Genomic DNA, 25,308 nt, shown 5'->3' with positions numbered 1-25,308 from the left:
TCACTGTCACACTTGTCGTTGAGGTAGAGGGCTGCATCACGTTTGACTGTGCGTGATGAGTCACTGTCGTTGAGGTAGAGGGCTGCATCACGTTTGACTGTGCGTGATGAGTCACTGTCGTTGAGGTGGAGGGCCGCATCACGTTTGACTGTGCGTGATGAGTCACTGTCACACTTGTCTTTGAGGTGGAGGGCTGCATCACGTTTGACTGTGCGTGATGAGTCTCTCTCACATCTGTCGTTAAGGTAGAGGGCTTTATCATGTTTGATTGTGCGTCATGAGTCACTGTCACGTCTTTCATCGAGGTGGAGGGCTGCATCACGTTTGACTGTGCGTGATGAGTCTCTCTCACACCTGTCGTTAAGGTAGAGGGCTTTATCATGTTTGACTGTGCGTCATGAGTCACTGTCACGTCTTTCATCGAGGTGGAGGGCTGCATCACGTTTGACTGTGCGTGATGAGTCTCTCTCACACCTGACGTTGAGGTAGAGGGCTGCATCACGTTTGACTGTGCGTGATGAGTCACGCTCACACCTGTCGTTGAGGTAGAGGGCTGCATCATTTTAGACCGTGCGTGATGAGACACTGTCACGTCTGTCATCGAGGTGGAGGGCTGCATCACGTTTGACTGTGCGTGATGAGTCTCTCTCACACCTGTGTATCCTGGGGTCACACACATCCTCTTCACTTCCTGTGTGACCTCTCCAGATGTTGATGCAGATGCTGCGATAAACACAAAGAAAACCACTGATCAATCCACTAAGATTTTTAAAAACATGGTAAAAGATACTGCTTCTTATTCTAGGTATTTTGACAATCTGCAATATAACATAGTCCAATATGATCCTGTGTGGTCACATGTCATCGAATTTTCATCCCATTTCACTTGAATCTGATCCACAGAAATACTGTCTTACCTTCAGTCATTTTGGAGGCCTTGCTCCTTTCCCTCTTCCTCTTTTGGCCCTACACAAAAACAAAAACATTTTAGGCTTTCTATTTGACATGAGCTGATAAAAACAAAGACTCTTTTCAGGGAACTTTGTTTCATAATTCTTTGTCAGCAGAGTGTACATACGTAATTGTTACTGGATGACCAGTCCGGGTGCTGCAGGGCGTGGAGCCGTCTTTCTCGGTCTGCCACTTGGAAGTATTTCGCCTGCTCCTCACTGGACAGCGACTTCCACTGTGGAAAGATGACAACACACTGTCAGCACACTACTACAGGTATAAACATTATCTGCAACCGCTTATCCCATCCATTGCACACAGATCCACATTAATAACAGCTCCCACAGAGTCCCACAGTGCAAAAGTAAATCTTTTACCAGATATGATATGATGTTGTGCACTTACTTTATCTCCAAGGATCTTGTTAACCCCTGCAGTCCCAGTGAGTTTCATTACGGCCGCATAAATTGGCCTCTGCTCCTTCATGTAAAGCATGAAGGCATTTGGCGGCTTTTTCACGTATGACCGACCATCATGCCCGTCTTCACGCTTTCTCTTACTGTGGGAATACAGAAAAAAACAGAAGAATTTTAGAGCGAGACAGTAAATTAAGCAGAATAATACAAGACATGGGTGAATGCATCCTTGTCTGTGCAGTGTTGTACATTAAAACCCATTATAAAAAATACCTCTTTATAATAATATTCATGCTGGCAAAGTACATTTTGACTAAAACTGGCCAGAGCTCACTTACTTTGATGTGAAGGTGCTCGGTGGTGGAGGCCGAGGTGGAGCAGCAGAGGTAGAAGTGGCGGGAAAATTGACTGGAAACCCGTAAATCACCTCTCCATTCCTGCACAGATAAAGAGACACAGAGATACTTTAGATAATAGAAAGAACGTGTTTGAAGATAAAAACAGAAGCTCAATATCTGTGTAAACTTGTGTGTGTTTGTTTGACTTCATATGTGTGTTACTTACAGCACTCCAAGAGGACGCATGCGCTGGTTCAGCGGAGGAGCAGCGTAGGGGGTGGCTGCTGCACTCGGGACGTATGGCCTGTATGGCAGGTTCTGTGAAGAGAGAGGGAAGGTCAGCCAGCCATCAAACACACACTCAAAAATAAATACAGACACCAACACTCATCTCAGCGTGTATGCAAACACACAATAGTAAAATCATTTGAGTAGAATCTGTTAAACAATCATTTCCTCAAGAAAAAAATGGGGGGCAGATATTCTCTAATTCCAGCCCTATAAAAAATAATATATAATAATATGCCCAGCCCAAACAGACTTACAGGACACCGTTATTTAGAAAAAGAGACCAGAAACCAGAGTAGCAACATAAAGTACAAATAATACTAAACAAATAAACTATCCTGACGTTTCTTCCAAACTTAACAAAAAATGTAATTTTCATAAAATAGTCCAAATAAAGCCCATCACAATTTTCAAAAGCCCAAGTTGACATCTTCAAATTCCCTTTTTGGTCTGACCAACAGTCCAAGACCCAAACACATCGACTAATTGATTAATCGGTTAATCCTTTCCGTTCTGACTGATACGTGTCTTTTTTGATGCAGATAAAACTCTTATGATACCTATCCCTAACTTAAACTTAGTATCTTACCTGTCCCTGGCTATAAGCGCCTGCCTGCCTGTACGGAGGACCTGGCTGCATGGCATACTGAGGTCCTTGGTACGGGATGGGAGCAGCATGTCCAATGCTCATTGGAGCTGCTCCCAGGGCGGTGCACCCACCATATCCTCCTCTCAGATTTTGATTCATCTGAGGGTGGACATAGCATTGTTGTCCCTGATTGTAAGCACCTGCCGTACTGTACAGGGTACTTGGAGGCTCAACGCTGTGCGGAGCTGCTCCCAGGGGGGTGCACCCACCATATCCTCCTCTCAGATTTTGATTCATCTGAGGGTGGACATAGCATTGTTGTCCCTGATTGTAAGCACCTGCCGTACTGTACAGGGTACTTGGAGGCTCAACGCTGTGCGGAGCTGCTCCCAGGGGGGTGCACCCACCATATCCATATCCACTCAGATTTTGATCAATCTGAGGGCGGATGTTGAGGTCAGGAACGACAACAGGAGGCGGAGGCAGAGTTGACGGGTTGAGCGGGCCCATCACATCGTGAAACACATTTTGGAGAGTGGAAAGCAGATCGATGTCGTCCAGCTCTTCCAGGAAGTGCATCACATCCACACACGTGTCGGTGTCAGACATTTTGTGTCCGGCCTCCTTACAGTTTCAACTCCAGAAGAATGACAGACTCTATCTGAAAGTTACTGGTATCCTGTGACACACATTGATAAAAAGATGATATTTAGACATTTATAGGGAGTAAAATCAAGGATTAAAGCACCAGGTGCAAACTAGATTCTTGGTTAGAGTCAAGACGAGAGGGAGCAGCATTTATTTACAGTAAATGTCCCCTATTAGCTGACTGAGAGTTATAGTATAATACTACTATGACTAATAATAATAATAATACCTAATAATAATAGCTGAATTAGAAATATAAACACACACCTACAAAATAAGAGTCTATTACTAAGAGAAGCATGTCTGCTATTTTCTACTTCTACTTTACCACATGGCAAAGGAAATTACAGTACATTTTACTTCACTACATTTATTTCACAGCTATGCAGATAAATATTTTAGGCAGCTTATTTAACACATGATGCATTTTTAAAGATTGAACTACCAAACAATATACAAAGTTGATAATTGGTTTCACCTGGACAGCATGAAACATTTGAATACAGCTTACATGTTGATGAATCAGTATTAATAATCCAATAATATTATATATAATATAATATAAAACTTTGAAAGGTGCCAATCTGCAAATTGTGAGCAAATTTGCTTTAGTTAAGTAAAATGCAACATTTACTTGCAGTATTTTTTACATTGTAGTTTTGCTATTTCTACTTAACTAACAGTTAAACCAATAAACCAACATCCCAAAAAGTTTCTCAACTTTCTTCAACAATTCTTGGAGTTGAAAAATCCTGATGGATTGACAACTAACAGACCATATAGGAACAATATGTTTAAGTAATGCTATAGCTGTCAGTTTAGAGAGCCAAGTGCATCTCAGTCAGATTCATGAGGTTTTACTGTCACACATTGAAATTGAGCTAAAAAAAAAAAAGCTAGAGCTGTTTACCTACCTGATGCGTTTAATGACTGCTTGCTATATCTGTGATTTTCGAAATTGTTCAGAAATATCTTCACTTCTCCTCGAGACAATGAGATGTTCACACAATGAAAACTACAGACGATATGAGGTTTCTCACCAAAATTGCACTTATGAAGACTTTGCACGTTCTGTATAGAACGCCACAGAACGTTCTGATTGACCATAGAATAGAACGGTACATTATGACGTGCACCCTTAATTCGCAAATTCTGTTACCTGGGCAACAGATGCACATTCAGGGCATTACCTGATCTTCAGCATCATGTCAATGATGTCACCTCTTCATCCATAAGCAGTTCATGCAGTCCTACATTTACTCAAGTATTATACTTAAGTACAGTTTTAGGTACTTTGACTTTAATTGAGTATTTCCATGCTACTTTATACTTACTACATTTCAGAGGGAACAATTGTACATTTAGCACATTTATTTGATAGCTGTACCAGTTACTGATACAGACAGTAAATATAATCTACACATTATGATGTATTTGATATACATTTAGCTACCCACCAATTAAAATGTGCCCTACCTTTATCAGTTGCAACATTAAAGAGATGCTTACACTTGAATGCATCATAATTATAATCCAATAATATAAGATATGCAATTCTGAAATTGACTACTTTGCATAATGAGTTCTTTTACTTTTGGTGCTTTAAGTATATTTTGATGTTGATATGTTTGTAATTTAAGTGAATGCATGACCTTGTAACAGAGTATTTTTACACTGGTGGTGTATTGCTACTTTTATTTTAAATAAAGATCTGAGAACTTCTTCCACCACTGCATAGAGTTTACTGATAATCATTACATCCATTGTGAATGTCCCTATCTCTTCTCTGCCTACTGGAGAACTCCTTATTTCAGTCCTATGTACCTGTAGAGGTGGCCCAACCAGGCCAGCTGAGACTTTACTGCCTTTAAGAGGCCATAGCGGGCTCAGTCTTTAAGCTAGAGTGAAAACGAAGAGTGTCGAACTTCACCCAGTATGTGACCTGTAACACCAGACACAATAAGACCCTGGACCTGCTGTATGCCAACATTAAGGAGGCATACAGCGCCACTGTTCTCCCCCCCCTTGGCGGTTCAGACCACAACCTCATCAGGCTTGTGCCAACATACAAGCCTGTTGTCAGGAGGCAGCCCGCCACCACCAGGACTGTTCAACAGTGGTCAGTGGAAGTTGAGGAGGAGCTGAGGGAGTGTTACAGGTCAACAGACTGGGAGTTGTTTGACAGGGTCCACGGTGAGGACATCGATGGACTCTCCCACTGCATCACAGACTACATTAGGTTCTGTGAGGAGAGCATCGTACCCACCAAAAAGGTACGCTGCTTTCCTAACAACAAGCCCTGGATCAATGGGGACATTAAAGCCCTGTTGAACAGGAAGAAGAGGGCGTTCATGGCCGGGGACATTGAGGGGGCCAAGGTTGTCCAGAAGGAGCTGAAGAAGGAGCTGAGGGCGGCCAAGGACACCTACAAAGACAGACTGGAGGGGAGACTACAGGCCGACAGCTCCAGGGAGGTGTGGGGGGGGGGTTCAGGAAGATAACTGGCTACAAACAGCCGAGCCCTGGTGTTGAGGGGACCCAGGAACATGCAAATGAGCTAAACCTGTTTTTCAACAGGTTTGACCAACCAACCCCCATGAGCTCAGCCTGGGTCCTCACTCACCAACACCAGTGCCCCCCCTCCACACCTCTCCTTCCCCTCCTCCTCCCCCCCCTTCCACACCTCTCCTCCTCCCCCCAGCACCCCCTTCCACACCTCTCCTCCTCCCCCCAGCACCCATCCCCAGGAGGCAGCAGCAGCTTGCCCCCCCCATACCTACCCTGAGGAGCCCATCCACAGCATGTCCTTTGCACCTGGAGACATTGCAACATCCACCCTGATCATCACAAGGGGCCAGGTGAGGAAGCAGCTCTCAAAGATCAGCGTGAACAAGGCCAGGGGACCAGACAACATCAACCCCAGGGTGCTCAAGGCGTGTGCTGGGGAGCTGGCAGCAGCGTTCCAGCACCTCTTCAGCCTCTCCCTGAGGCTGAAGAAGGTTCCCCAGCTCTGGAAGACCTCCTGCATCGTCCCGGTGGCCAAGAAGGGACACCCCAGCACCCCCAATGACTACAGGCCAGTTGCTCTGACGTCACACGTCATGAAGATCTTTGAGAGACTGGTTCTGCAGCACCTCAAGCCCCTTGTGAGCGACTTCCGGGACCCCCTGCAGTTTGCATACCAGGAAAACATCGGTGTGGATGATGCCATCACCTACATGCTCCACAGAGCCTACACTCACCTGGAGAGGCCGCACAGCTCTGTAAGAATATTGTTCTTTGACTTCTCCAGTGCCTTCAACACCATCCTGCCACTCCGGCTAGCTGAGAAGCTCTCAGTGATGCAGGTAGATCATGGCCTGGTGGCCTGGATTACGGACTACCTCACCAGCAGACCACAGTATGTCAGACTGCAGGGCAGCCTGTCAGATGTGCTGGTGAGCAACACCGGCGCCCCCCAAGGAACTGTGCTGTCTCCCTTCCTGTTCACCACCTACACCTCCGACTTTCGCTTCCACTCGGGTACATGCCACCTACAGAAGTTCTCCGATGACTCCTCCATCGTCAGCTGCATCACAGATGACAACGAGGAGGAGTACAGAGCCCTGGTGGAGAACTTCATAGGGTGGTGTGATAACAATCACCTCCAGCTCAACATTGGAAAGACCAAGGAGCTGGTGGTGGACTTCCGGCGGAGCACGAGGCCCCCAACTCCCATCACCATCCGAGGGGAGGAGGTGGAGGTGGTGGACACCTACAAGTTCCTGGGAGTACATATGAACAGTAGACTTGACTGGACTGATAACACCGAGGCCCTCTACAGGAAGGGACAGAGCAAACTGTTCTTCCTGAGGAGGCTCAGGTCTTTTAATGTATGCAATAGGCTGCTGCAGATGTTTTACCAGTCTGTAGTAGCCAGTGTTCTCTTTTTTGCTGTGGTATGTTGGGGGGGTAACATGAACACAAGGGATGCCAACAGACTGAACAGGCTGGTGAGGAAGGCTGGCTCTGTGGTTGGATCTGAGCTGGACGGTCTGGAGGTGGTGGCAGAGGGCAGGATGAGGAGGAAGCTGGACGCTATCCTGGAAAACCCCTTCCACCCCCTCCATGATGAGCTAGTCAAGATGAGGAGCACCTTCAGCCACAGACTCATCCCTCCTCGGCACAACACAAAGCGCCTGGGTCAGTCCTTCATGCTGGTAGCCATCAGGCTCCACAACCAAGGCTGACCCCCATATGACAACTATTAGTACTTTTAAGAAATTTAAACATGCACTATCTGGCGCACTTTACACTCACTTTACACTATACATCCTATATACCACTTTATTGCTGACTGCACATATGTACATATTACATTTATTTATTTATTTATTTATTTATTGTACATACTACATTTATTTATTGACGGACTGTACACACTATGTTCACCCATTCACTCTGTATCTTTTATATCTCTATTATTGTCTTTAGAATTTTTGTATACCTTTACCTCTCCTGTGATTCACTCTGTTTGCTGATGTTGCTGCTTTGACACCTGAATTTCCCTCCGGGGATTAATAAAGGTCCATCTTATCTTATCTTATCTTTAAAATACTGGTATCACAGAGGTCCCTTGACCTCTGACCTCAAGATATGTGAATGAAGATGGGTTCTATCCCCATACTAGCCATTTCACATAGTGAGCCCATTTTTTAAAACTTGACCTCACTGTAGGCTATAAAATGACCTCTTATGACCTCTAGGATAATCACAGCCTCATGACACCATCATAGCCCTCATTGACAACTACAAACTAGAGACCTGTGTGTGTTTTAAAATAAGTCAACAAACACCCAAATGGGATTTAGCTTGTGGATGATTTAATGAAAATATTGGACTATGGAGACATTAATATGGACTTTGTATGAAACATTTTCCATAAATATCAACTGAAACTATCTTAACTGTAGTTCTCTGGGCCTGCTAACATGTAATGGCATGGGTGCACAGCTTCAGAGGTAAAATTAGCTCTATGCAATTTATAGGGACTTCCTGAGGCACCGCTGGCTGTACAGCTCCTGCAGGCTGGGCAGCTCGCACCCGGTGATGTGTTGGGCCGAGTGCACCACCCTTCCCAGCGCCTTACGGTCCACGTTGGTGCAGTTGCCATACCAGGTGGTGAAGCAGCCTGTCAGGAGGCTCTCTATGGTGCCCCGGTAGAAGTCCCTGAGGATTTGTGGTTTCAGTCTAAAAGTCCTTAAGCGCCTAATATATTTGTTTATATACACAAATAGAGTCATATTCTCTCTATCAAATTCGTGCTCCTGAGATATTGGATCAAAAATGAATTAAAAATTTCCCAGAACTTCTTTGTAAGAGATCACTTAGATCATTGCCCAACTGAATTTATTCAAGATTGCAACCAGTTCCCTTCTCTCAGCCTCATATTTAGCAAAGTAGAGCATAACATGATCTAAAGTTTCTTCCTGATTACAAAATGCACACCTTCCTCTATTATGTTTTCCTATTTTAAATGATGTACTGTTTAATCCAGTATGCCCAAAACGTAGCCTAGATATTACTGTTTCCTCTCTCAGGGTTCTCCTTGTGCTTCTCATCATACCTACTTTTCTTTGAATTATGTATAGCCACCTTCCTGTTCTCTCTTCTCCCGCGCTACTTTTGCCACCTTTCTTTCAGTTTATGCTTAATCGTGGTCTTCATGTCCGTTTTACTGAAGGGTACTGTGATGTCAATCTGATTTGTTTTTCTGGCTTCCTTTGCACACTTGTCAACTGATTAATTTCCTTCCCATCTATACAAAGGTCATATCTAATCCCATCATTTGAATTCTATATAGTGTTTGCTGTATCTCCATTAAAACATCTGCTCTGCACTTCAAGCTGATCAACGACGACCTGGAATCTGAGCATATTACTGATCCCAACGGTCTCACATATTCAACCCATTGTAATTGCCAACAAAATTGCCATCATCTCCCCAGTATACACCGTTAATCCATCAGTGATTCGTTTGCAGACTTCAATGTTGAAATCTGGGACTATGAATGAAATATTGATTTTGTCTGTTTGAAGCATCAGTATAGATTTGGACATAGCTATAATAGTTGTTTTCTATATAGGTCTTTATTACTTGTGGTTGTAGAATAAACTGTTTATCTTTGTTCTTTTTGCCCCAAGCAATGTGAGATCTACCATAGGGACAGGAAGCCTCCATGATTAAATTAATGAGAGTGGGGAATGTTATCTTAAACCACTAAACACTGAACCAATTATATAAAATAAAATAAAAAATAAAAAGATTGACAAGCTATTTAAAATACATAAACAGAAGATAAAACATTTTTAGTAAGTCTCTATTTTTGGATTATTTTTTTTGCTTTTATTTTAAGTATGTGAGAGACACGAAATGCAGCGGAGGAAGAGGGATGACACACTGCAAAGGGCACCCCTTTTTGTAAGATTTAATAAAATAGGAGAGATAACAAAGAAACAATATTATATTATATATATATCACCTCATAAAGCCTCTAAAGATTTAAGAGACGCTTTAGCTATAGTATATGTAAATGGATGTAAGTGAAAATCTCATCTTAGAACTGTTATAAACCTCATGATTTAAAATCACAAACCTATTTTTCATTATTTTAAAGTTAGAGTCGAAGGATCTTTATTGTTACCGAGCTTCACTAAACTGATCATAGATCAGATTAGGTTGACTCTATAACTTCAAAAACAGTTGTGCTCTGAAATCTGGTTTGAATAACTTATAAAAATGTGGTTTATGCAAAGACAGTCTGTTGAAAAAAAGCTAACTGCTGTAAAGAATAAAAAAACAATTACACCTCAAATATGCTAAAAGACCTAAAAGATTTGTTGCACTTGATCTACAAAAAAACATATTTACATATAACATTTGTTTTCTTTGTTTTATTTGCTGTATATTGAAATACCACAAAACATAGTCAGCATACGACATTCTCTGTATTTAGACCCTCGATTCGGATGAGGAAAATCTCCCACCATTGAGTCTTCCAGCCAGGCAAAGTAGTCGGGCTCAGTTGTTTGACTTTCAACTGCTTCAGAGATGGGCAGCTGAGTCTGTGGCGTGGGGACAGGAATCATCTAAAGCAGCTCGAACATTCGCCAGCGTTGATAAATCTCTGTCCCCAGCCATGACGTTGGACTCCATTGAGGCTCCATAACGTTTGACTGTGCGTGAGAAGCCACTGTCACATCTGTCGTTGAGGTGGAGGGCCGCATCACGTTTGACTGTGTGTGAGAAGCCACTGTCACACTTATGTAACCTAGCTTCACACACATCGTCTTCGCTTGCGATGTGACCTCTCCAGATGTCGATGCAGATGCTGCGAGACAAACAAACAAAACCACTGATCAATCCACTAAGACTTTTAAAAACATGGTAAAAGATACTGCTTCTTATTCTATGTATTTTGACAATCTGCAATATATCATAGTCCAATATGATCCTATGTGGTCACATATCATCGAGTTTTTATCCCATTTTACTTGAATCTGATCCACAGAAATACTGTCTTACCTTCAGTCATTTTGAGGCCTTGCTCCTGTCCCTCTCCCTCTTCCCCTTTTGCCCCTTCACAAAAACAAGACTCAGCCACTTAGCAGCTCAAGCAGCTCTGCCATAGGTGGATATTCAATCCCGGCCAAGAGTTTGGACACCGTAGTTTGGTTGTCATCCAGTGCAAGGGGGGAGTACATCGATGCAGAATCGGTGCAAAGTGATGCTGAGTGATGCTGAGTCTGTGGCGTGGGGGGAGGAGACTCAAGTATATCTATAAAAGACACTGTGTTTGAGTCATCCAGCCAGGTAAGGTAGTCTGGCTCAGTTGTTTGACTTTCAACTGCTTCAGAGATGGGCGGCAGAGTCTGTGGCGTGGGGGGAGGAGACATCTCAAGCAGCTTGAGCATCTCCACCGTTGATAAACCTTTGTCCCCAACCATGAAGTTGGACTCCATTGAGGTGGAGGGCTCCATCACGTTTGACTGTGCATGATGAGTCACTGTCACACTTGTCGTTGAGGTAGAGGGCTGCATCACGTTTGACTGTGCGTGATGAGTCACTGTCGTTGAGGTAGAGGGCTGCATCACGTTTGACTGTGCGTGATGAGTCACTGTCACACTTGTCTTTGAGGTGGAGGGCTGCATCACGTTTGACTGTGCGTGATGAGTCTCTCTCACATCTGTCGTTAAGGTAGAGGGCTTTATCATGTTTGATTGTGCGTCATGAGTCACTGTCACGTCTTTCATCGAGGTGGAGGGCTGCATCACGTTTGACTGTGCGTGATGAGTCTCTCTCACACCTGACGTTGAGGTAGAGGGCTGCATCACGTTTGACTGTGCGTGATGAGTCACGCTCACACCTGTCGTTGAGGTAGAGGGCTGCATCATTTTAGACCGTGCGTGATGAGACACTGTCACGTCTGTCATCGAGGTGGAGGGCTGCATCACGTTTGACTGTGCGTGATGAGTCTCTCTCACACCTGTCGTTGAGGTAGAGGGCTGCATCATTTTAGACCGTGCGTGATGAGACACTGTCACGTCTGTCATCGAGGTGGAGGGCTGCATCACGTTTGACTGTGCGTGATGAGTCTCTCTCACACCTGTGTATCCTGGGGTCACACACATCCTCTTCACTTCCTGTGTGACCTCTCCAGATGTTGATGCAGATGCTGCGATAAACACAAACAAAACCACTGATCAATCCACTAAGACTTTTAAAAACATGGTAAAAGATACTGATTCTTATTCTAGGTATTTTGACAATCTGCAATATAACATAGTCCAATATGATCCTGTGTGGTCACATGTCATCGAATTTTCATCCCATTTCACTTGAATCTGATCCACAGAAATACTGTCTTACCTTCAGTCATTTTGGAGGCCTTGCTCCTTTCCCTCTTCCTCTTTTGGCCCTACACAAAAACAAAAACATTTTAGGCTTTCCATCTGACATGAGCTGATAAAAACAAAGACTCTTTTCAGGGAACTTTGTTTCATAATTCTTTGTCAGCAGAGTGTACATACGTAATTGTTACTGGATGACCAGTCCGGGTGCTGCAGGGCGTGGAGCCGTCTTTCTCGGTCTGCCACTTGGAAGTATTTCGCCTGCTCCTCATTGGACAGCGACTTCCACTGTGGAAAGATGACAACACACTGTCAGCACACTACTACAGGTATAAACATTATCTGTAACCGCTTATCCCATCCATTGCACACAGATCCACATTAATAACAGCAGGCTCCCACAAAGTCCCACAGTGCATTTCAATAAAGAACAAGCATGTCTGCAGAATCTTTTACCAGATATGATATGATGTTGTGCACTTACTTTATCTCCAAGGATCTTGTTAACCCCTGCAGTCCCAGTGAGTTTCATTACGGCCGCATAAATTGGCCTCTGCTCCTTCATGTAAAGCATGAAGGCATTTGGCGGCTTTTTCACGTATGACCGACCATCATGCCCGTCTTCACGCTTTCTCTTACTGTGGGAATACAGAAAAAAACAGAAGAATTTTAGAGCGAGACAGTAAAGTAAGCAGAATAATACAAGACATGGGTGAATGCATCCTTGTCTGTGCAGTGTTGTACATTAAAACCCATTATAAAAAATACCTCTTTATAATAATATTCATGCTGGCAAAGTACATTTTGACTAAAACTGGCCAGAGCTCACTTACTTTGATGTGAAGGTGCTCGGTGGTGGAGGCCGAGGTGGAGCAGCAGAGGTAGAAGTGGCGGGAAAATTGACTGGAAACCCGTAAATCACCTCTCCATTCCTGCACAGATAAAGAGACACAGAGATACTTTAGATAATAGAAAGAACATGTTTGAAGATAAAAACAGAAGCTCAATACCTGTGTAAACTTGTGTGTGTTTGTTTGACTTCATATGTGTGTTACTTACAGCACTCCAAGAGGACGCATGCGCTGGTTCAGCGGAGGAGCAGCGTAGGGGGTGGCTGCTGCACTCGGGACGTATGGCCTGTATGGCAGGTTCTGTGAAGAGAGAGGGAAGGTCAGCCAGCCATCAAACACACACTCAAAAATAAATACAGACACCAACACTCATCTCAGCGTGTATTCAATCACACTATAGTAAAATCATTTGAGTAGAATCTGTTAAACAATCATTTCCTCAAGAAAAAAATGGGGGGCAGATATTCTCTAATTCAAGCCCTATAAAAAATAATATATAATAATATGCCCAGCCCAAACAGACTTACAGGACACCGTTATTTAGAAAAAGAGACCAGAAACCAGAGTAGCAACATAAAGTACAAATAATACTAAACAAATAAACTATCCTGACGTTTCTTCCAAACTTAACAAAAAATGTAATTTTCATAAAATAGTCTAAATAAAGCCCATCACAATTTTCAAAAGCCCAAGTTGACATCTTCAAATTCCCTTTTTGGTCAGACCAACAGTCCAAGACCCAAACACATCGACTAATTGATTAATCGGTTAATCCTTTCCGTTCTGACTGATACGTGTCTTTTTTGATGCAGATAAAACTCTTATGATACCTATCCCTAACTTAAACTTAGTATCTTACCTGTCCCTGGCTATAAGCGCCTGCCTGCCTGTACGGAGGACCTGGCTGCATGGCATACTGAGGTCCTTGGTACGGGATGGGAGCAGCATGTCCAATGCTCATTGGAGCTGCTCCCAGGGCGGTGCACCCACCATATCCTCCTCTCAGATTTTGATTCATCTGAGGGTGGACATAGCATTGTTGTCCCTGATTGTAAGCACCTGCCGTACTGTACAGGGTACTTGGAGGCTCAACGCTGTGCGGAGCTGCTCCCAGGGGGGTGCACCCACCATATCCATATCCACTCAGATTTTGATCAATCTGAGGGCGGATGTTGAGGTCAGGAACGACAACAGGAGGTGGAGGCGGATTTGATGGGTTGAGCGGGCCCATCACATCGTGTAACACATTTTGGAGAGTGGAAAGCAGGTCAGTGTCATCCAGCTCTTCCAGGAAGTGCATCACATCTACACACGTGTCGGTGTCAGACATCTTGTGTCCGGCCTCCTTACAGTTTCAACTCCAGAAGAATGACAGACTCTATCTGAAAGTTACTGGTATCCTGTGACACACATTGATAAAAAGATGATATTTAGACATTTATAGGGAGTAAAATAAAGGTTTAAGGGCACCAGGTGCAAACTAGATTCTTGGATAGAGTCAAGATGAGAGGGAGCAGCATTTATTTACAGTAAATGTCCCCAATTAGCTGACTGAGAGTTATAGTATAATACTACTATGACTACTACTAATAATAATACCTAATAATAATAGCTGAATTAGAAATATAAACACACACCTACAAAATAAGAGTCTATTACTAAGAGAAGCATGTCTGCTATTTTCTACTTCTACTTTACCACATGGCAAAGGAAAATACTGTACATTTTACTTTACTACATTTATTTGACAGCTATGCAGATACATATTTGACGCAGCTGATTTAACACATGATGCATTTTTAAAGATTGAACTACCAAACAATATACAAAGTTGATAATTGGTTTCACCTGGACAGCATGAAACATTTGAATACAGCTTACATGTTGATGAATCAGTATTAATAATCCAATAATATAATATATAATATAATATAAAACTTTGAAAGGTGCCAATCTGCATGATAACTACTTTCAATTTTGAGCAAATTTGCTTTAGTTAAGTAAAATGCAACATTTACTTGCAGTATGTTTTTACATTGTAGTTTTGCTATTTCTACCTAACTAACAGTTAAACCAATAAACCAACATCCAAAAAAGTTTCTCAACTTTCTTCAACAATTCATTGGAGTTGAAAAATCCTGATGGATTGACAACTAACAGACCAAAGGAACAATATGTTTAAGTAATGCTATAGCTGTCAGTTTAGAGAGCCAAGTGCATCTCAGTCAGATTCATGAGAGGTTTTACTGTCACACATTGAAATTGAGCTAAAAAAAAAAGCTAGAGCTGTTTACCTACCTGATGCGTTTAATGACTGCTTGCTATATCTGTGATTTTCGAAATTGTTCAGAAATATCTTCACTTCTCCTCGAGACAATGAGATGATCACACAATGAAAACTACAGACGATATGAGGTTTCTCACCCAAAATTGCACTTATGTAGACTTTGCACGTTCTGTATAGAACGCCACAGAACGTTCTGATTGACCATAGAATAGAACGGTACATTATGACGTGCACCCTTAATTCGCAAATTCTGTTACCTGGGCAACAGATGCACATTCAGGGCATTACCTGATCTTCAGCATCATGTCAATGATGTCACCTCTTCATCCATAAGCAGTTCATGCAGTCCTACATTTACTCAAGTATTAAACTTAAGTACAGTTTTAGGTACTTTGACTTTAATTGAGTATTTCCATGCTACTTTATACTTACTACATTTCAGAGGGAACAATTGTACATTTAGCACATTTATTTGATAGCTGTACCAGTTACTGATACAGACAGTAATATAATCTACACATTATGATGTATTGATATACATTTAGCTACCCACCAATTAAAATGTGCCCTACCTTTATCAGTTGCAACATTAAAGTGATGCTTACACTTGAATGCATCATAATTATAATCCAATAATATAAGATATGCAATTCTGAAATTGACTACTTTGCATAATGAGTTCTTTTACTTTTGGTGCTTTAAGTATATTTTGATGTTGATATGTTTGTACTTTAAGTGAATACATGACCTTGTAACAGAGTATTTTTACACTGTGGTGGTGTATTGCTACTTTTATTTTAAATAAAGATCTGAGAACTTCTTCCACCACTGCATAGAGTTTACTGATAACCATTACATCCATTGTGAATGTCCCTATCTCTTCTCTGCCTACTGGAGAACTCCTTATTTCAGTCCTATGTACCTGTAGAGGTGGCCCAACCAGGCCAGCTGAGACTTTACTGCCTTTAAGAGGCTATAGCGGGCTCAGTCTTTAAGCTAGAGTGAAGATACTGGTACCACAGTGCTCCCTTGACCTCTGACCTCAAGATATGTGAATGAAGATGGGTTCTATCCCCATACTAGCCATTTCACATAGTGAGCCCATTTTTTAAAACTTGACCTCACTGTAGGCTATAAAATGACCTCTTATGACCTCTAGGATAATCACAGCCTCATGACACCATCATAACCCTCATTGACAACTACAAACTAGAGACCTGTGTGTGTTTTAAAATAAGTCAACAAACACCCAAATGGGATTTAGCTTGTGGATGATTTAATGAAAATATTGGACTATGGAGACATTAATATGGACTTTGTATGAAACATTTTCCATAAATATCAACTGAAACTATCTTAACTGTAGTTCTCTGGGCCTGCTAACATGTAATGGCATGGGTGCACAGCTTCAGAGGTAAAATTAGCTCTATGCAATTTATAGGCACTTCCTGAGGCACCGCTGGCTGTACAGCTCCCGCAGGCTGGGCAGCTCGCACCCGGTGATGTGTTGGGCCGAGTGCACCACTCTTCCCAGCGCCTTACGGCCCACGTTGGTGCAGTTGCCATACCAGGTGGTGAAGCAGCCTGTCAGGAGGCTCTCTATGGTGCCCCGGTAGAAGTCCCTGAGGATTTGTGGTTTCAGTCTAAAAGTCCTTAAGCGCCTAATATATTTGTTTATATACACAAATAGAGTCATATTCTCTCTATCAAATTCGTGCTCCTGAGATATTGGATCAAAAATGAATTAAAAAAATTTCCCAGAACTTCTTTGTAAGAGATCACTTAGATCATTGCCCAACTGAATTTATTCAAGATTGCAACCAGTTCCCTTCTCTCAGCCTCATATTAAGGACAGTAGAGCATAACGTGTTCTAAAGTTTCTTCCTGATTACAAAATGTACACCTTCCTCTATTATGTTTTCCTATTTTAAATGATGTACTGTTTAATCCAGTATGCCCAAAACGAAGCCTAGATATTACTGTTTCCTCTCTCTGGGTTCTCCTTGTGCTTCTCATCATACCTACTTTTCTTTGAATTATGTATAACCACCTTCCTGTTCTCTTTTGTACCGCGCTGCTTTTGCCACCTTTCTTTCAGTTTATGCTTAATCCTGGTCTTCATATCCGTTTTACTAAAGGGTACTGTGATGTCAATCTGATTTGTTTTTCTGGCTTCCTTTGCACACTTGTCAACTGATTCATTTCCTTCCTATCTATACAAAGGTCATATCTAATCCCATCATTTTAATTCTATATAGTGTTTGCTGTATCTCCATTTAAACATCTGCTCTGCACTTCAAGCTGATCAACGACGAACTGGAATCTGAGCATATTATTTATCCCAGCGGTCTCACATATTCAACCCATTGTAATGCCAACAAAATGCCATCATCTCCCCAGTATACACCGTTAATCCATCAGTGATTCGTTTGCAGACTTCAATGTTGAAATCTGGGACTATGAATGAAATATTGATTTTGTGTGTTTGAAATATCAGTATAGATTTGGACATAGCTATAATAGTTGTTTTCTTTATAGGTCTTTATTACTTGTGGTTGTAGAATAAACTGCTTATCTTTGTTCTTTTTGCCCCAAGCAATGTGAGATCTACCATAGGGACAGGAAGCCTCCATGATTGTATTAATGAGAGTGGGGAATGTTATCATAAACCACTAAACACTGAACCAATTATATAAAATAAAATAAAAAATAAAAAGATTGACAAGCTATTTAAAATACATAAACAGAAAATAAAATATTTTAGTAAGTCTCAATTTTTGGATTATTTTTTTTGCTTTTATTTTAAGTATGTGAGAGACACGAAATGCAGCGGAGGAAGAGGGATGACACACTGCAAAGGGCACCCCTTTTTGTAAGATTTAATAAAATAGGAGAGATAACAAAGAAACAATATTATATTATATATATATCACCTCATAAAGCCTCTAAAGATTTAAGAGACGCTTTAGCTATAGTATATGTAAATGGATGTAAGTGAAAATCTCATCTTAGAACTGTTATAAACCTCATGATTTAAAATCACAAACCTATTTTTCATTATTTTAAAGTTAGAGTCGAAGGATCTTTATTGTTACCGAGCTTCACTAAACTGATCATAGATCAGATTAGGTTGACTCTATAACTTCAAAAACAGTTGTGCTCTGAAATCTGGTTTGAATAACTTATAAAAATGTGGTTTATGCAAAGACAGTCTGTTGAAAAAAAGCTAACTGCTGTAAAGAATAAAAAAACAATTACACCTCAAATATGCTAAAAGACCTAAAAGATTTGTTGCACTTGATCTACAAAAAAACATATTTACATATAACATTTGTTTTCTTTGTTTTATTTGCTGTATATTGAAATACCACAAAACATAGTCAGCATACGACATTCTCTGTATTTAGACCCTCGATTCGGATGAGGAAAATCTCCCACCATTGAGTCTTCCAGCCAGGCAAAGTAGTCGGGCTCAGTTGTTTGACTTTCAACTGCTTCAGAGATGGGCAGCTGAGTCTGTGGCGTGGGGACAGGAATCATCTAAAGCAGCTCGAACATTCGCCAGCGTTGATAAATCTCTGTCCCCAGCCATGACGTTGGACTCCATTGAGGCTCCATAACGTTTGACTGTGCGTGAGAAGCCACTGTCACATCTGTCGTTGAGGTGGAGGGCCGCATCACGTTTGACTGTGTGTGAGAAGCCACTGTCACACTTATGTAACCTAGCTTCACACACATCGTCTTCGCTTGCGATGTGACCTCTCCAGATGTCGATGCAGATGCTGCGAGACAAACAAACAAAACCACTGATCAATCCACTAAGACTTTTAAAAACATGGTAAAAGATACTGCTTCTTATTCTATGTATTTTGACAATCTGCAATATATCATAGTCCAATATGATCCTATGTGGTCACATATCATCGAGTTTTTATCCCATTTTACTTGAATCTGATCCACAGAAATACTGTCTTACCTTCAGTCATTTTGAGGCCTTGCTCCTGTCCCTCTCCCTCTTCCCCTTTTGCCCCTTCACAAAAACAAGACTCAGCCACTTAGCAGCTCAAGCAGCTCTGCCATAGGTGGATATTCAATCCCGGCCAAGAGTTTGGACACCGTAGTTTGGTTGTCATCCAGTGCAAGGGGGGAGTACATCGATGCAGAATCGGTGCAGAGTGATGCTGAGTGATGCTGAGTCTGTGGCGTGGGGGGAGGAGACTCAAGTATATCTATAAAAGACACTGTGTTTGAGTCATCCAGCCAGGTAAGGTAGTCTGGCTCAGTTGTTTGACTTTCAACTGCTTCAGAGATGGGCGGCAGAGTCTGTGGCGTGGGGGGAGGAGACATCTCAAGCAGCTTGAGCATCTCCACCGTTGATAAACCTTTGTCCCCAGCCATGAAGTTGGACTCCATTGAGGTGGAGGGCTCCATCACGTTTGACTGTGCGTGATGAGTCACTGTCACACTTGTCGTTGAGGTAGAGGGCTGCATCACGTTTGACTGTGCGTGATGAGTCACTGTCGTTGAGGTAGAGGGCTGCATCACGTTTGACTGTGCGTGATGAGTCACTGTCGTTGAGGTGGAGGGCTGCATCACGTTTGACTGTGCGTGATGAGTCACTGTCACACTTGTCTTTGAGGTGGAGGGCTGCATCACGTTTGACTGTGCGTGATGAGTCTCTCTCACACCTGTCGTTAAGGTAGAGGGCTTTATCATGTTTGACTGTGCGTCATGAGTCACTGTCACGTCTTTCATCGAGGTGGAGGGCTGCATCACGTTTGACTGTGCGTGATGAGTCTCTCTCACACCTGTCGTTAAGGTAGAGGGCTTTATCATGTTTGACTGTGCGTCATGAGTCACTGTCACGTCTTTCATCGAGGTGGAGGGCTGCATCACGTTTGACTGTGCGTGATGAGTCTCTCTCACACCTGTCGTTGAGGTAGAGGGCTGCATCATTTTAGACCGTGCGTGATGAGACACTGTCACGTCTGTCATCGAGGTGGAGGGCTGCATCACGTTTGACTGTGCGTGATGAGTCTCTCTCACACCTGTCGTTGAGGTAGAGGGCTGCATCATTTTAGACCGTGCGTGATGAGACACTGTCACGTCTGTCATCGAGGTGGAGGGCTGCATCACGTTTGACTGTGCGTGATGAGTCTCTCTCACACCTGTGTATCCTGGGGTCACACACATCCTCTTCACTTCCTGTGTGACCTCTCCAGATGTTGATGCAGATGCTGCGATAAACACAAAGAAAACCACTGATCAATCCACTAAGACTTTTAAAAACATGGTAAAAGATACTGCTTCTTATTCTAGGTATTTTGACAATCTGCAATATAACATAGTCCAATATGATCCTGTGTGGTCACATGTCATCGAATTTTCATCCCATTTCACTTGAATCTGATTCACAGAAATACTGTCTTACCTTCAGTCATTTTGGAGGCCTTGCTCCTTTCCCTCTTCCTCTTTTGGCCCTACACAAAAACAAAAACATTTTAGGCTTTCTATTTGACATGAGCTGATAAAAACAAAGACTCTTTTCAGGGAACTTTGTTTCATAATTCTTTGTCAGCAGAGTGTACATACGTAATTGTTACTGGATGACCAGTCCGGGTGCTGCAGGGCGTGGAGCCGTCTTTCTCGGTCTGCCACTTGGAAGTATTTCGCCTGCTCCTCATTGGACAGCGACTTCCACTGTGGAAAGATGACAACACACTGTCAGCACACTACTACAGGTATAAACATTATCTGTAACCGCTTATCCCATCCATTGCACACAGATCCACATTAATAACAGCAGGCTCCCACAAAGTCCCACAGTGCATTTCAATAAAGAACAAGCATGTCTGCAGAATCTTTTACCAGATATGATATGATGTTGTGCACTTACTTTATCTCCAAGGATCTTGTTAACCCCTGCAGTCCCAGTGAGTTTCATTACGGCCGCATAAATTGGCCTCTGCTCCTTCATGTAAAGCATGAAGGCATTTGGCGGCTTTTTCACGTATGACCGACCATCATGCCCGTCTTCACGCTTTCTCTTACTGTGGGAATACAGAAAAAAACAGAAGAATTTTAGAGCGAGACAGTAAATTAAGCAGAATAATACAAGACATGGGTGAATGCATCCTTGTCTGTGCAGTGTTGTACATTAAAACCCATTATAAAAAATACCTCTTTATAATAATATTCATGCTGGCAAAGTACATTTTGACTAAAACTGGCCAGAGCTCACTTACTTTGATGTGAAGGTGCTCGGTGGTGGAGGCCGAGGTGGAGCAGCAGAGGTAGAAGTGGCGGGAAAATTGACTGGAAACCCGTAAATCACCTCTCCATTCCTGCACAGATAAAGAGACACAGAGATACTTTAGATAATAGAAAGAACGTGTTTGAAGATAAAAACAGAAGCTCAATATCTGTGTAAACTTGTGTGTGTTTGTTTGACTTCATATGTGTGTTACTTACAGCACTCCAAGAGGACGCATGCGCTGGTTCAGCGGAGGAGCAGCGTAGGGGGTGGCTGCTGCACTCGGGACGTATGGCCTGTATGGCAGGTTCTGTGAAGAGAGAGGGAAGGTCAGCCAGCCATCAAACACACACTCAAAAATAAATACAGACACCAACACTCATCTCAGCGTGTATGCAAACACACAATAGTAAAATCATTTGAGTAGAATCTGTTAAACAATCATTTCCTCAAGAAAAAAATGGGGGGCAGATATTCTCTAATTCAAGCCCTATAAAAAATAATATATAATAATATGCCCAGCCCAAACAGACTTACAGGACACCGTTATTTAGAAAAAGAGACCAGAAACCAGAGTAGCAACATAAAGTACAAATAATACTAAACAAATAAACTATCCTGACGTTTCTTCGAAACTTAACAAAAAATGTAATTTTCATAAAATAGTCCAAATAAAGCCCATCACAATTTTCAAAAGCCCAAGTTGACATCTTCAAATTCCCTTTTTGGTCTGACCAACAGTCCAAGACCCAAACACATCGACTAATTGATTAATCGGTTAATCCTTTCCGTTCTGACTGATACGTGTCTTTTTTGATGCAGATAAAACTCTTATGATACCTATCCCTAACTTAAACTTAGTATCTTACCTGTCCCTGGCTATAAGCGCCTGCCTGCCTGTACGGAGGACCTGGCTGCATGGCATACTGAGGTCCTTGGTACGGGATGGGAGCAGCATGTCCAATGCTCATTGGAGCTGCTCCCAGGGCGGTGCACCCACCATATCCTCCTCTCAGATTTTGATTCATCTGAGGGTGGACATAGCATTGTTGTCCCTGATTGTAAGCACCTGCCGTACTGTACAGGGTACTTGGAGGCTCAACGCTGTGCGGAGCTGCTCCCAGGGGGGTGCACCCACCATATCCATATCCACTCAGATTTTGATCAATCTGAGGGCGGATGTTGAGGTCAGGAACGACAACAGGAGGCGGAGGCGGAGCTGACGGGTTGAGCGGGCCCATCACATCGTGAAACACATTTTGGAGAGTGGAAAGCAGGTCAGTGTCATCCAGCTCTTCCAGGAAGTGCATCACATCCACACACGCGTCGGTGTCAGACATTTTGTGTCCGGCCTCCTTACAGTTTCAACTCCAGAAGAATGACAGACTCTATCTGAAAGTTACTGGTATCCTGTGACACACATTGATAAAAAGATGATATTTAGACATTTATAGGGAGTAAAATAAAGGATTAAAGCACCAGGTGCAAACTAGATTCTTGGTTAGAGTCAAGATGAGAGGGAACAGTAAATGTCCCCAATTAGCTCACTGAGAGTGATAACAGAATGTTGAATACTACTATGACTAATAATAATAATACCTAATAATAATAGCTGAATTAGAAATATAAACACACACCTACACAATAAGAGTCTATCAATAAGAGATGCATGAAATCACGGTGTGACTGGAGGGAAAGTTCCCACTATAAAAGTACTCTGTTACATACTATTAAGAGTTTTTTTCCCCCATGTCTGTTACTTTCTACTTCTACTTTACCACATGTCAAAGGAAATTACAGTACATTTTACTTCGCTACATTTATTTGACAGCTATGCAGATAAATATTGTATGCAGCTTATTTAACACATGATGCATTTTTTAAAGATTGAACTACCAAAAGCTGATAATTGGTTTCACCTGGACAGCATGAAACATTTTAATACAGCTTACATGTTGATGAATCAGTATTAATAATCCAATAATATAATATTTAATATGATCTAAAACTTTGAAAGGTGCCAATCTGCATGATAACTACTTTAAATTTTGAGCAAATTTGCTTTAGTTAAGTAAAATGCAACATTTACTTGCAGTATGTTTTTACATTGTAGTATTGCTATTTCTACTTAACTAACAGTTAAACCAAAAGTTTCTCAACTTTCTTCAACAATTCATTGGAGTTGAAAAATCCTGATGGATTGACAACTAACAGACCATAGGAACAATATGTTTAAGTAATGCTATAGCTGTCAGTTTAGAGAGCCAAGTGCATCTCAGTCAGATTCATGAGGTTTTACTGTCACACATTGAAATTGAGCTAAAAAAAAAAGCTAGAGCTGTTTACCTACCTGATGCGTTTAATGACTGCTTGCTATATCTGTGATTTTCGAAATTGTTCAGAAATATCTTCACTTCTCCTCGAGACAATGAGATGTTCACACAATGAAAACTACAGACGATATGAGGTTTCTCACCAAAATTGCACTTATGTAGACTTTGCACGTTCTGTCACAGAACGCCACAGAACGTTCTGATTGACCATAGAATAGAACGGTACATTATGACGTGCACCCTTAATTCGCAAATTCTGTTACCTGGGCAACAGATGCACATTCCGGGCATTACCTGATCTTCAGCATCATGTCAATGATGTCACCTCTTCATCCATAACCAGTTCATGCAGTCCTACATCTACTCAAGTATTAAACTTAAGTACAGTTTTAGGTACTTTGACTTTAATTGAGTATTTCCATGCTACTTTATACTTACTACATTTCAGAGGGACAAATTGTACATTTAGCACATTTATTTGATAGCTGTACCAGTTACTGATACAGATAGTAATATAATCTACACATTATGATGGATTGATATACTACCCAGCTACCCACCAATTAAAATGTGCCCTACCTTTATCAGTTGCAACATTAAAGAGATGCTTACACTTGAATGCATCATAATTATAATCCAAAAATATAAGATATACAATTCTGAAATTGACTACTTTGCATAATGAGTTCTTTTACTTTTGGTGCTTTAAGTATATTTTGATGTTTATATGTTTGTACTTTAAGTGAAGTGCCAAAAGTATTTTTACACTGTGGTGGTGTATTGCTACTTTTATTTTAAATAAAGATCTGAGAACTTCTTCCACCACTGCATACAGTTTACTGATAACCATTACATCCATTGTGAATGTCCCTATGTCTTCTCTGCCTACTGGAGAACTCCTTATTTCAGTCCTATGTACCTGTAGAGGTGGCCCAACCAGGCCAGCTGAGACTTTACTGCCTTTAAGAGGCTATAGCGGGCTCAGTCTTTAAGCTAGAGTGAAGATACTGGTACCACAGTGCTCCCTTGACCTCTGACCTCAAGATATGTGAATGAAGATGGGTTCTATCCCCATAGTAGCCATTTCACATAGTGAGACCATTTTTTTTAAAACTTGACCTCACTGTAGGCTATAAAATGACCTCTTATGACCTCTAGGATAATCACAGCCTCATGACACCATCATAGCCCTCATTTACAACCACGAACTGGAGACCTGTGTGTGTTTTAAAATAAGTCAATAAACACCCAAATGGGATTTAGCTTGTGGATGATTTAATGAAAATATTGGACTATGGAGACATTAATATGGACTTTGTATGAAACATTTACCATGAATAATCAACTGAAATATCTTAACTGTAGTTCTCTGGGCCTGCTAACATGTAATGGCATGGGTGCACAGCTTCAGAGGTAAAATTAGCACTATGCAATTTATAGTTCTCACTGTCAAAATTTACCCCCAG

At 41.9% G+C, this 25,308-nt stretch overlaps 3 protein-coding genes and 1 long non-coding RNA gene across 5 annotated transcripts; all 4 read right to left on the bottom strand.

The window, feature by feature from the left end:
• Window positions 1–6: 6 nt before the first annotated feature.
• LOC119478598 (transcription factor 7-like 1-A) lies at window positions 7–4,231 on the bottom strand. Its single transcript, XM_037753431.1, has 10 exons — window positions 4,145–4,231; window positions 2,583–3,261; window positions 1,932–2,023; window positions 1,706–1,804; window positions 1,357–1,510; window positions 1,079–1,186; window positions 918–966; window positions 655–723; window positions 175–474; window positions 7–11 (listed from the first exon to the last, which is right to left on the bottom strand). Exons 2-10 carry the CDS (start codon window positions 3,189–3,191, stop codon window positions 7–9), a joined length of 1,485 nt encoding a protein of 494 aa, XP_037609359.1. The 5' UTR covers window positions 3,192–3,261; window positions 4,145–4,231.
• Window positions 4,232–10,147: 5,916 nt separating this feature from the next.
• Window positions 10,148–11,234, bottom strand: LOC119478210. The gene is made up of 2 exons (XR_005204402.1): window positions 10,794–11,234; window positions 10,148–10,599 (listed from the first exon to the last, which is right to left on the bottom strand). It is a non-coding gene; the product is annotated as an uncharacterized LOC119478210 (long non-coding RNA).
• Window positions 11,235–11,749: 515 nt separating this feature from the next.
• LOC119478597 (transcription factor 7-like 1-A) lies at window positions 11,750–14,200 on the bottom strand (the record flags this gene model as incomplete). The annotated part of the gene is made up of 7 exons (XM_037753430.1): window positions 13,829–14,200; window positions 13,178–13,269; window positions 12,952–13,050; window positions 12,603–12,756; window positions 12,299–12,406; window positions 12,138–12,186; window positions 11,750–11,943 (listed from the first exon to the last, which is right to left on the bottom strand). Coding segments are annotated over exons 1-7 (1,068 nt in total), but the record flags the coding sequence as incomplete, so codon positions are not given.
• A 4,386-nt stretch (window positions 14,201–18,586) lies between these two features.
• Window positions 18,587–22,864, bottom strand: LOC119478206 (transcription factor 7-like 1-B). 2 transcript variants are annotated; one of them, XM_037752765.1, is made up of 9 exons: window positions 22,379–22,864; window positions 21,728–21,819; window positions 21,502–21,600; window positions 21,153–21,306; window positions 20,849–20,956; window positions 20,688–20,736; window positions 20,425–20,493; window positions 19,233–20,184; window positions 18,587–19,038 (listed from the first exon to the last, which is right to left on the bottom strand). In XM_037752765.1, exons 1-8 carry the CDS (start codon window positions 22,847–22,849, stop codon window positions 19,304–19,306), a joined length of 1,923 nt encoding a protein of 640 aa, XP_037608693.1. In that variant the 5' UTR covers window positions 22,850–22,864; the 3' UTR covers window positions 18,587–19,038; window positions 19,233–19,303. The 2 variants fall into 2 exon arrangements, with proteins under 2 accessions (XP_037608693.1, XP_037608694.1); XM_037752766.1 differs by having other exon boundaries at window positions 19,233–20,064.
• Window positions 22,865–25,308: the final 2,444 nt, after the last annotated feature.

This window comes from Sebastes umbrosus, chromosome 19 (genome assembly GCF_015220745.1).
Source record: "Sebastes umbrosus isolate fSebUmb1 chromosome 19, fSebUmb1.pri, whole genome shotgun sequence".
NCBI classification, from domain to species: domain Eukaryota; kingdom Metazoa; phylum Chordata; class Actinopteri; order Perciformes; family Sebastidae; genus Sebastes; species Sebastes umbrosus.
This window is presented reverse-complemented; position numbering and strand designations above follow the sequence as displayed.

Bases quoted from the DNA above. Each gene is read 5' to 3' on its own strand.
- LOC119478206 (XM_037752765.1), bottom strand. From the start codon at position 22,849: ATGTCTGACACCGACGCGTGTGTGGATGTGATGCACTTCCTGGAAGAG. The intron at 21,601-21,727 runs GTAAGTAACACA...TTATCTGTGCAG, and splicing joins ATGCGTCCTCTTGGAGTGCT to GAATGGAGAGGTGATTTACG. The intron at 20,957-21,152 runs GTAAGTGCACAA...ATCTTTCCACAG, and splicing joins ACAAGATCCTTGGAGATAAA to TGGAAGTCGCTGTCCAATGA.
- LOC119478598 (XM_037753431.1), bottom strand. From the start codon at position 3,191: ATGTCTGACACCGACACGTGTGTGGATGTGATGCACTTCCTGGAAGAG. The intron at 1,805-1,931 runs GTAAGTAACACA...TTATCTGTGCAG, and splicing joins ATGCGTCCTCTTGGAGTGCT to GAATGGAGAGGTGATTTACG. The intron at 475-654 runs GTGTGAGAGAGA...CCTCAACGTCAG, and splicing joins TGTGACCCCAGGATACACAG to GTGTGAGAGAGACTCATCAC.